Genomic DNA, 12,235 nt, shown 5'->3' with positions numbered 1-12,235 from the left:
TGACCATCCCCTCTTTTTTTTTTTTTTTTTCCAGGCAGTCTACCTGGGACAAACATTATTGAATGTGTTCATTCAAGACAGCAGGATGTAGTTTGGCTGCTATTTCTAGCAAGTCGAATATAAAAAAAAAAGGAAAATGTTTCTTAATATTTCAAGACAGAATATCTATAACTTAGGAAAAAGTATTTTACGTTAATGCTTGAGACAGAACAAAAAGGACCCAAATATAAAAAAGAAAAAAAACCCCTCATCTTCTAAATTAACCAAAGTTATTTTGTGGTTGGTCAAAGATTTGAGATAAACCAATGTTAATTAAAGTAATAAAACAGTAGAAAAATACAGATAAATTGGTAGAATGTATTTTGTATGGAATTGAAACGGGGATGGCTTTTGTGAGAGAAAGGCAAAAGCAAAGAGGTGGACAGGTTGTTGAGAGAAAGAGAGAGAGAGAGAGAGAGAGAGATAAAGTGAGCGACTGCAAATAAGGTACAACATTTGGGTGTTGTAACAGCAGTTCGGGGTCGTTTTGTCTAGCATGTAGTGATTGTTCTCTGGAATTACTGTTTTATATGTATATTGACAGCTTCAGTGGAGTAAAATGTCTGCGACAGAACTACAACAGTTCGCTCACTTGCAGGAAATATCAATCAATATTACAGCTCAAATGCAACTGCAAGCTAAATGAGGAGGATAAACATGCAAGCTGCTTGATACTGTCTTAGAAACTGCCCCCCTGAGGAGGATTAGGGGCACCGAATTTAGCAGCAAGTTTGTTAATCACTTTTTGAACTTTAGGATTATTTTGATATTTACCTATGTTGGCTGGATTGGAACTGACGTCTTGGAATGCTGCTGCTATTTCTGGATCTTGAAGTGCTGAACAAATATCAGGGTCGCTGAGTAGTTGAGATATATCGATACCACCCGGTCCACTACCTGGACCACCAGCTCCTGGGAAACCAGGGAAACCCCCGGGCATGCCGAACCCGCCTCCAGTAGAAGCACCTGTGCCACTTGATCCAGACTGACCTTTAGCCTTTTCGTATTCCTCCCTGGCTTTACGAATTCTTTCTTTCCGCAGTTTCATTTCTTTCATTTCACGTTTCAATTCATACTTACGCCTGTGTTCTTGGATCTTTTTCGCATTTGGGGTGACGTCTTGTAACATTTTGTAAGCATCGTCATCGTAGTCAAGTTTACAAGCAGTAGAGAGATCTTGGTAAGCCTGTTCCCATTTCCCCAACAAACCTTGGGCCTTGCCTCGCCATTTGTAAGGTTGTGCTGAGTCTGGGTTGAGTAGAATGGCTTTCTCGCAGTCTTTGATTGCAGCGTTAGGTTTCAACATTTTGATGAAGACGGAGGCCCTCTTGGCATACTGGTTGGCCGATGTTGGGTTGTTCTGGATAGCAACGGTCAATAATTGAATAGCTTTTTCGTAATCTCCGCTAGCCATGGCATCTAAAGCTTCATTGCGTTTGTCATTTGCCAGTTCAATCATTTCGTCGGTAATTTCCAGGGTTTCATCCCCAAACCTTTGGTCAATATCTTCGTCAGCTTCAACAACACCGGAATCATCCAATTCAATTTCACTCTCTTCACTTTCCTCGGACACATTCTCTTCAGCTGCCTCTTGTTTTGGTTCCTCTGCTTCTGCTTCTGTTGGAGTTTCTTGCGGAGGAGGAGCTTTAGGGGCTTCCTCTGTCTTGGCCGGGATCTTTCCTCCCATTTCTTCAATCCAGCGACGGAAAAATTCCAAATTTGGCAGATATAAAAGGTTGGAATTTTGTTTGCATGCTTCTACGAAAGAACGCAGTTGTTTCAGATGTTCAGGAGACAATTCCATGTTGCAGTAATTTACTATCAATTGGGGAAAATGGAGCAAAAAAACCAAGAATTTCGAGAAAAAAAAATCACATCTGACTACACACCTGGATCGAGGCTAAATAACAGCATGGTCTGATAACGGAACTCTGGGAAGAGAATTACAACTTTTTTTTTATGTTGCACGCACAGAATTACTTTTTCTATTAATAATGTTACTATTTTGATAACTTTGTGGAAATGAAAATATAAATTATGAATAGGAATTGTAAATTAAAATTTGAAATTTAAAAGTTATAATTAAATAAAACGAATTACTATGTAAAACATTGCAGTTTGGTTCGAGGCTAGCAACCGACAAATTCCCGCGGTAAAAATGTTCCATTTATCTACACGAAAGGTCGTAGTTTAAAGGGCCGTGATATGTTTTGTAAATTTAGTGTTGCTTAACTGGCGATATATAAACACCATAACTATTTGTTTCGCTTCGTTTGGTTCTAGATTGTTCGGCATGGAATGTTAAATAATGCTTTATTCTGTTTATTGATAGATTTCTTATGTCGACATGTCTCCGATTTATAGGGGAGAAACAAAATTTGTGAGTCAGGTTTTCCCCAAGTTATTTTGGAAAACAAATATTTAATAAAACCGTAATAGGTTCAAGGTCGAGGCTAAGGGCTGTTGTTAAATAACGACCTGCACCTGGCTACGAAGGGTCAGTAAGACACAATCTGGGTGACGAGAGGCAGGAGACGGGTCTGTTGCATGGAGGTGGTGCACAACTATGTAGTTCAGAGGAGCAGAGGCAGTTGCAGAAGTGGTATATTAAGCAGAGAGAGGATACAACATATAATGTGTGGGCCAGACGTTGTAATGTGTTCAGGACTTCGTCTGGTATTATTTGTAATGTAGTCTTAGATGTTTGCGTGTCTAGCCACCAGTACCTTCACAGATGCAGAGCTACATTCCTTTGTGGAACTTAATTCGAGTAGATAGAGAGAGAGAGAGAGAATAATTAACCAGAGTGGGAGAATTTTATGTATGTGGGGTCCCCAGGAAAGATCACTGGAGAGAGTGTACCAAGCATTTGTTGTGACTTCCATTAGGTTATGTTGGGCGAGAGAAATCATCACACTCCTGTAGGAAAACGTTTTTATGGGCTGTTTATTCAAATGTTGGATCAGTGCGCCATTGTGGGTCTTTGTAGAGGATTAGTAGCTGTTGGGAGCTGAAGTATTTCCCTGGGCCTTAAGAGGAAAAGTAATGCTTGTGAGGGAGTATTTGTTATGTTTTAGGGTGTGTGGTTGACAGGAGAGATCATCAGTGATGATAGGGGCCAAGAATTCTAGTTGCATACTGCACATATTTAAGGGGAGATGGGAGAGGTGTGATGTTTAAAGGGAGGGGGTGATAATGTGAGGGAAGAGGAGGGAATTACGATAATGTTTCAGGGGAGTGGAGGAAGAATAGGTAAGAGATGTGATAATGCTTAAGGGGAGAGGAGGGGGGGGGGGCTAATGTTTAAGGGAGAGTGCAGTGAGACCTGGCTGATATTTAGATGTGGAATGTTAGAAAAAAGTTAGAGGTGACATAATCCATGTAGAAGTGGACATTGTTGGAGGTGACAGTCAGTAGGTTGTTGATAAATAGGGGAAGGGGTGTTGGGGGAAAACTTGAACCCTGGTAAACATTAGACTTTATGGTGTGGGGCAGAAAGGGCTTCATTAACATGGTGTGTATATATAATTACATTATATCTGGTAAAAAGCACTGGCACTGGTGCCATGTCAAAAGTACCCAGTACACTCTGTAAAGTGGTTGGCATTTGGGAAGGGCATCAAGCTGTAGAAAAACAGGTTGAAGGAAATCTATTCCTGACTGTGCTTTGGGATTGAACCCTAAACAATTTGGCTGGCAAGCCAACTTTTTAACCACACATCCATGACTGCTTTGTCACTGAATAATTTTCACATATCTTTAAATCATCTTCAGTCATTTTCCTTTTTACATAAAACTAAACATTGATGTTATGGACATCCCAATAAAACTTCAATCAAGACAGAAACTGCCATAAATGGGAGACAGATTGACTTATTAACCCTTTCTTGGTTTCATAGTCTGATATCAATGTCTTTTTCTTCATTTTAAACATTCTTATTTTATCATTAAATTTTTTTTTAAAAATGTCTATATATTGTTGGAATAAGATATATAAAGACAAGAGAAGTTTGAGAATTTGTGGGAAAGAATATCTTTATCTCCCAGATAAAGGAGATATGAAGTGAATGTAGGTTGTCTTGTCTATATTTACCTGTGATATTGTTTCCATGGTATTAAACAATGTTTCAATCATGAGGGTGGCAGCAATGGCAGTAGTAAAATTAGTAATGGTGGTAGGGTTAATAATGTTAGTGATAGGGGTAATGGGGAGGGTGTGGGAATGGAAGTGGTGAGAAGGGAGGAGATTGTGGTAAATGTGGTGGAAGCGGTAGTAGGGTTGGTAATGTTAGTGATAGGGGTAGTGGTGAGTGTGTGGCAATGGTGGTGGTGGCAGCGATAGGGGAGGAGATTGTGGTAAATGTGGTGGAAGCGGTAGTGGTGATGGTGGTGGAGGCAGGGGTATTGGTTGCAGTAGAAGTATTGCTGAAAATGGCAATGCTGTTGTTGTTGAACTTGAAGTCAAGGTCAACCTTGACTGAGCAGATTTATGATGAAAACCTTCCAACCATAACTACCTCACCTTGTCTGGATGACAAACTACATTAACTAATGTGTATCGTTCTGTTTTTAATACTGTGGCATGTGATTTGAGGGGGATTCAACAGCTATTTCTTGCAGGTTGAGCAACCCTGGAATTGTTATTGGACTGTAGCCCTGCTGGGGTACCACCTTGAAGGTTTAGTTGAACAAATCAACAAGAGGATGTAAACAAACCAACATCAGTTGTTAAATGACTGTGTATAGAGGACAACAAACACAGATATACATATGAGGTGGTATAAAAAACATTCCCAGACTAGTTTTGTAGCACAACAGATGGCAGCATATGGTTGAGTGTGCAGTGAGAGCTAGCAGTGACCTTCACGAAGCAGTGTGCCAAGTGACATCACTGTGGTTACTTGAAATTTGTGTTTTTCTGATCAGGTGTGTCTGCTGTAGTCTGTGGTTTTGCCATGGACAAGAACAAAGAGCCAACACGAAATTTTGCATTAAACTTGGGAAGTCTACTACACAGACACTGGTAAGCTTATGGCAATGGGTTATACACAATGTTTGGAGTGGCATGGGTGTTTCAAAAGTAGAAAAATGTTCCCAGGAGACGAGCGATCTGGAAGACCTATCACGAGCATCATCCACAGAAATGTGGTATTGTACATCGAGAATTCACCCCAGAGCCAGACTGTCGATTAAGAATTTTACTGCCATGTTTTGAAGCATTTGAGGGGGGAGGGGCATTTGGTGAAAGTGACCAGATCTGTGGATCATGTAGAATTGGATTCTTCAAGACAATAATGCACCCCGTCACTGAGGCACCTTGGGTGAGCGTCTTTTATTAGAGCACCAGGCTAAGTGGATTTGATGGACAGAAACTAAAAGCCCATTGTGTGTGTTTGTGCACAGGTTTGTGTGTGTATATATATATATATATATATGTGTGTGCATGTTTGAGTGTGTGTGTTAATGTCTCCTTGCCTTGACATCATGTGATAGCTGTAAGCAAGTGTCACTGTCATCCAAGTGGTGTCCTTTGTTCTTAGTCTTCTACGAAAATCTGTCTGGCCATGGGGAAATATGTTTGGAAACAAGTTAAGGTAGGTGAAACGAAGCACATCCAGTCATAGAATATCAACCTCAACAAACTTCCCTCTGACCCATGCTAGCATGAAAAAGTGGACGTAAAAAATATGCTGAATGTGATGTCACTTTTCGCTCCTCCAAGCTCACTACCATCTGACTCCAGAAAATTCACTGTATAGGAAATTTGCCATAAGACAAATTCACCATATGGACACTAATGAAGCAGATTATATCAGCATTTTTAAAAATAAAAAACAAAAGTTTTATTAAAGTATAAAATAGGCAAATCTTTCTTCAATGTCAAACATTAAAAAGACATAATGAGGTCATTTAAAACATAATTTCTTACAGTGAATTTTCCTATGGCAAAAATGCTTGTGGCGAAATTCCCTGTCACCCATTACCGTTTAGGGGAAACACTTGTTTAACCCCAAGATAACCTTCATCAAGCAGACCTATGATCAAAAGTAAAACAGCCATGACCATCCAGTTATATTTTGCTTTATTCATATTTCATTCAGACATAATTATTCATATTTCATTCAGACATCAATATTCTTTCCTCTTTTTAAAAGACAGTAGAGCATGATTTGAGGGAAATTTGGTTGCTATTTCTACTAGGTTGATCAACCATGTAGCAGCATTTTTGTTGGCTCAGCTGTTTACATAAATAAACTTCAATGGAATCAAATTATTTTAATCTTTCTTCATATAATATAGCTGTGCTTAAATAGAAGTTTCCAGTATGAGAACACCAGAAAAAAGATAAAGAAAAGCATATATATATATATATATATATATATATATGTTTATATATATAAGAAATTAGGGTGACAAAGGAATAAACAGTTATGAACATCATTAGCTTCATCAACTATGAGTGCATTGCATCTTATAGCAGAAACAACTGTAAGCTACTGAAGTGCATAACATATATATATTATATATATATACATATACATACATACATATATATATATATATATATATATATGCATATGTGTGAGGGAGAGATTTATAGACGAAGAATGGCTAAAATGGTTAAATACATCCAGGTTTTGCAAACATTGGTAGATGATAATAATTGTAGTAGAGGTAAGCGAGTACATGGTGTTCGACGAGACGGCGCGGAGCATTTGTCTGCATGTATCTATCAATTAGATTTCTGAGATCAGATTTTGGAAACTGGAAAATAAAACAGAAACAATATGTTCATTTAGGCCATTTCTAACTTCTGGATAGTTTATATGTGGGTTGATGGGGAGGGGACCCTTTTCTGGAAAAAAACGTTTTCGATACCAACTGACCAAAGACCACTCTTCGTTCTTTGATAAGGGACTTCCACTTTCAAAAATTAATCTAAGTTAAAACCTTCTCTCAAAATGTCATGTTCATTTATGTTTCAAACATCAGTTTTTATAACAACAAAGCCATTTCACTAAATTCATTATTTTCAAGACTGGTTGAAACAAATGCAGAGTATTTCAATAGAAATATGGCAACAAAAGGGTTAAAGTGATCTAAATTAAAACCTTGCATCAAAATTTCTTCATTTCTATTTCTTGAGTTCCAAACACCAGTTTAATAATGATAAAATTATTTTATTAAATTGTTGATTATTTTAAAAACTAATTGAAACAAAAACCATGTATTTCAACAGAAATACAACGAAAAGGTTACAGTGTTTTGAATTAAAACCTACTTTCAAAATTTCATGTTAATTAATGTTCCAGACACCAGCTTAGTTATGACAAAGTTATTTTACTAAATACTTCAATATTTTAAAATTAATTGAAATGAAAACAGTGAATTTCAAGAGAAATAAGGTAACAGATGGACTTAGAAACCTCATTCACACAAAACAGGCTAACCCACATTTGGCAGAATTAACAGATAAATTAACTAAGAGTTTCCAATTAGTAAAGTAACCTCTAACATATTTAGAGTGACAAACATGATAACTTTAATTAATCAAGATTTTAATTGCATGGAGGAGAAGTATACATTGAATCAATACATAAATCTACAAAAAACAGGTAGGGGAAGTAACTTTGTAATCTTAAACGGTCAAAATGTATGTGACTACATTAAAATCTCAAATAATTAAAATTGAAATCTGATAAATGGCCAGTAAGGGTGACAACTCCAGACATGTGTTAGTCTTATTAATCCTCTTTAGGAAAGCATATTTTTTTTTTTACTGCAGCTGCCACATGTGTAATATAGAATCTACCCTGTGGAAGTACAATAATGCACACAAGAAGGTGAGACAGGCAGCATAGTATAATAACTGAGGAAAGTTATCCAGGACGCTTCATTTAGTCTGTGAACTCAGAATGTTAAAACAGATGAAATGATGCTAAGAATTTTGTCCAGTGTGCTAATGGTTCTGCCAGCTCCCCTTATCTGTGCAAATAATGATCACAATAACTACAGAAGCAACCTTGTACTGACCACACACCATGTCCATCGAAACAATGATTAGATTTCAAGTTAGTCCCAATACTGACCAAACTAGAAGGCCATCATGTTAGTGACCACATTACAAGTTCGTAACTCTGACCATTTTAGTCATACAGTGGACATGGTAGAGAAATTAAGATATGTCAATATGTAAGGTTTGAACTTATGACTGAAGGATTATAAGAGGACCTTTATTTTGACTAACAACCCCAAATGTCTAATGCCATCTGACTTACTGACCCATGGAGAGCATGGAAATATTTACTTACCATTTCTGCTACACCATCGGTATCTTGCAGCAATTCTCTCAGTTCTGCATTAATATTGCACATTCCCTGCGTTCACAAACAATATATAATATTAGACACACACACACTGAATGCAGTAGACATCATCATATACACCCAGTATACAATACACAATATATGATATATACACTGTATACAGTAAGCAATATACATTATACAGTAAGCAATATACAGTTCACAGCATAAGATATTACATATCCACACATAGTCAACACACAAATTTTACACAGTAGATAACACACACACACACACACACAATGTACTGCAACACTAAACACACAGTCTGTACACAGTAGACACCATATACATACACACAAGTTATATCCATTCCTGGTTGTCTTATCTACCAACCACATGTAACATCAACAACTGCCATATATTCTTTGGCTAAACAAGCAACTGTCTTTAGTTCAACAGCAGTTGACAAAGTGAACAATCTCCAGAATATTTAGATGTCTCTGAGGTAACTTGTGGTAAATAGTCCAATAAAGATGAAATAATTGATAATCCAATTTTGCACTTTTTCTTTATGCTAGTGAGCACACCTTCTCATTGTACCTATTTATAGTTAAGTAGACCAAGTCAGTGAGAATTGTCTTGGCCATCTCTACACAATCTTTTATCTTTTGCTTGTTTCTAATTGATGTAGAACCAAATGTTTGAAGGTTGGTAGATGAAAAAATACATAGATTTAGTAGAAAGAATGGCTTTAACGTACCTTCTCATCCAAAATTACTTGACGAATTTCTTGTCGTATGTCTTTAAAACGGTCATGGTAGATTGGCAGACAGTACGGTTCCATGAAGAAACTAGATGGTGGATAGGAAGTAAAGGTTGGTTTATAGGAAGGTAAAATTTATAGATTCTTCTCAGTTTAACATTTATTTCATTATGGTTTCAATTATTAATATTACTGATTGTCCTGCAAGCCACCATCACTGGTCACCACCTCTTTCCTCAGTCAACGGTTTTACTTTAAGTGAGAGAGAGAGAGAGAGAGAGAGAGAGAGAGAGAGAGAGAGAGAGAGAGACACACACACACACACACACACACACAGATAAAAAAAGAAACTCACCTGAAGAAATCCTTAATTAAGCCTTCCTCATAACGCTGTAACATGTTGTTCAGAATGGATTCATGGACTCCATACAATTCAACAAAGTTGCTGGCTGCAAAAGGCTGAAACCAAAATGGCAAAACATTATTTTCTTCTCTACTTTCTGTAAAACAATTTGGGTCCCAAACAAGGCTTGAGATTACTGTAATGTAAGGAATGACAAAAAATGGTAAAGGGGACAACAAATTCAAAAGATGTCAATTGATAAAAGGGCTGAATAATGCAGACCAGAGGAAAACAAGATGCAACAGTTCAAGGGAGAAACAATTAGAATAGAAAGACCTGAAGGGAGCTCGACAACAGGAAGCTCCCAGTAACAAGAAACTCAACAAAGAAATGATGCTCCTGGGAAGGGAAGTGGCTGACATTTTTAAATGTCTTGAAAGAAGCTACTCAAAGAGAAAGTTTATCAGAGTAATGGCCATAGAAATACTTATACAATGAAGATATATTTTGGTGATGAGCCAAAGACTCTGACCAAGTAGAAAGGAGTTGAGGCCACCATGTTCACAACTCAATTCTGAGTTCAATCAATGAAGTTAAAATACTCAGAGGTAGGTAAGGTATTTTAAAAAAGATATTTTCTACATTTTCTATATTTTTAAGGTGCTTGATCCAAACAGCAACAGGCAGTGCCTTTGACCTTTTCAGGGTTTCTGAGACTGGTGGACTAATAGGGAAAGTTTTAGAGGTTACTGCTGTAAGAATCAGTACATCAATGTATTGAATTATCCCTGCATCAGAGGGGAATCTGCTGAAGGAACCAAGAACCATATTAAGCCTCTGACCTAAAAACAGATAGAGTTCATCTAATGAGATTCCTTACAGTTTCTGTCTTCTATGTGATTACATTCATAGGACTTGGGTCATATTGGTGCTCTTTTAGAAGATGCTTGTCCAAGGTACCTTCCTGTGGGATTGAACCCAGAACCATGTGATTGTGAAGTGAACTAATTAACCACACAGCCATATTTATGCATACGTCTGAAAAGTAAAATTCTTGGTGGTGCATTATGTACCAGATATCTCAGATTATACTTACTTCTTTTCTAAGACAAGTGATGGTTTCGACTTGTTTATACCGGTTGAGGAGAACTTCGAAATAGCCACAAGGGTCTGTGGGTTTGCCAGTTTTTAAAACATAACCCTGTAACAAAACAAATAAACTTCATCAATCATTAGTCGAGACAGAACAAGATTTACATTTATGTTAATGTTTTGCAAAATAAAAGTAGGTAGCATGGCACTTTACAATCACATTATAATGGTGTGACACAGAACAGGGGGCACCAACCAACAGGATTGCGGACCCGTTCCAGACCACACATAAATAGAACCTTTTAAGGTTTTATTTCTATTTTATTGACAGTCACAGTCTTCCAGGTGTTTTTGCATTATGTTTGTAATATATCTGTAATAATTAATTACAATCAACATTCCTTAGAGTTCAGTTTGCTTCAAAAACTTGTGATAGTAACACCTTGAATAAAGGAAAATGTAATAACCACTCTGTTTAGTTTGTCTTGTAAGGAGAATGGTTTTGATTAGGAATGGTTTCTTAATGTCTGCCAGAATTGTATAAAATGGTTCACAGAGATAATCACCATAACCTACAGTCATCAACTTGTTGATATTCCTGACTTTAAAATGATTTAATTACATACATTAATAAAAAGAATAATTAAACAAGAAATCAACTCACAGTTTGTACGTCTGATTCATAAAATTCATTATTGATAGCAGGTCTGCACACATTTAAGTAATGGAAACCACCTGAGGATTAATTAATTACAATGCTTAATTATTATTGGTGATTACTGTTGTCTTCTTTAATAATTAATTTGATGTTGACTAAATAGGAGTATACACCTAATAACAGATACATCCACCAATGATCTCACAATTACAGAAACTTCACAACCATCACAGCCTCACAATATCAGCTATGACTTCACAACACCATGACCTCAACAACCTGAAGACCAGATAAACAATACAATCACACCACGACCACCACCACTACCACAATACAACACATTCAATATCCCTGACAAACACATACATAAGTAGAATTCAACAGCAACACCAGTGAAATCCTAATCAAAAGATTGTTAATAAATTAATTAATTTATTTATTGACCTGGTAGCAAGGCGCTGCTGATTCTAGGTTCAATGTATGTTGTAACTAATTCAGTATCTTCCGGTAAGTTTTTAGTTTCGTTCTCGTTCATAGCTGGATTGAAGATCTTCAGAATTTTGTTGGCCAGCTGTGGAAGACAATAGTAATAACAACAACAATGATAACAAACAAACAAGGTAACTAAGAAAGAGAGAGGGGGGAGAGAGAGAGAGAGAGATACTCACAGTAAACCCTATTTCCTTTGAGCTAAACTTGCTATGTACCCAGTTGTCAGAATATAAGACACGTTGGTATTTGGTGAAGGTGCCAGCTGCCCAGATGTTAGGATCAACAGTGTGGAAATCATTGTTGATAACGATTTTATGATCCACTATGAGACAGGCATCATTTATGGCTGAGGAGAGAGAGAGAGAGAGAAGTAGAATGAGAGATAGAGAAACAGAGATATCAGAGAGAGAGAGAGAGAGAGAGAGACAAAGAACCATAGAGGAAGGAAGGACAGAGAGAGAGAAAGAACCATAGAGGAAGGACAGAGAGAGAGAGAGAGAGAGAGAGAGAGAGAGAGAGAGAGAGAGAGAGAGAGAGAG

The 12,235-nt window shown here is 37.2% G+C and overlaps 2 protein-coding genes across 2 annotated transcripts in view; both read right to left on the bottom strand.

Moving 5' to 3' along the window:
• Positions 1-100: 100 nt before the first annotated feature.
• Positions 101-1,967, bottom strand: LOC106879246 (hsc70-interacting protein). Its single transcript, XM_014928734.2, has one exon. It carries the CDS (start codon positions 1,841-1,843, stop codon positions 719-721), a length of 1,125 nt encoding a protein of 374 aa, XP_014784220.1. The 5' UTR covers positions 1,844-1,967; the 3' UTR covers positions 101-718.
• A 3,890-nt stretch (positions 1,968-5,857) lies between these two features.
• LOC106879241 (cilia- and flagella-associated protein 61) overlaps positions 5,858-12,235 on the bottom strand; it is a 29,424-nt gene continuing 23,046 nt past the window's right edge. Inside the window, exons 24-31 of the mRNA XM_014928730.2 lie at positions 11,873-12,042; positions 11,649-11,775; positions 11,211-11,281; positions 10,551-10,655; positions 9,467-9,570; positions 9,109-9,199; positions 8,352-8,417; positions 5,858-6,804 (exon numbers count right to left, since the gene is read on the bottom strand). Of these exons, the coding sequence (XP_014784216.1) occupies positions 6,661-6,804; positions 8,352-8,417; positions 9,109-9,199; positions 9,467-9,570; positions 10,551-10,655; positions 11,211-11,281; positions 11,649-11,775; positions 11,873-12,042 (878 nt within the window). The 3' untranslated portion in view covers positions 5,858-6,660. The remainder of the gene's footprint in view (positions 6,805-8,351; positions 8,418-9,108; positions 9,200-9,466; positions 9,571-10,550; positions 10,656-11,210; positions 11,282-11,648; positions 11,776-11,872; positions 12,043-12,235) is intronic.

Source organism: Octopus bimaculoides, chromosome 15, assembly GCF_001194135.2.
Source record: "Octopus bimaculoides isolate UCB-OBI-ISO-001 chromosome 15, ASM119413v2, whole genome shotgun sequence".
Classification (NCBI taxonomy): domain Eukaryota; kingdom Metazoa; phylum Mollusca; class Cephalopoda; order Octopoda; family Octopodidae; genus Octopus; species Octopus bimaculoides.
The sequence above is the reverse complement of the archived record's forward strand: the minus strand, read 5'-3'. Positions and strand labels throughout refer to the sequence as shown.

Excerpts from the sequence above, each read along its gene's own strand:
- LOC106879246 (XM_014928734.2), bottom strand. The coding sequence starts at position 1,843 with ATGGAATTGTCTCCTGAACATCTGAAACAACTGCGTTCTTTCGTAGAA.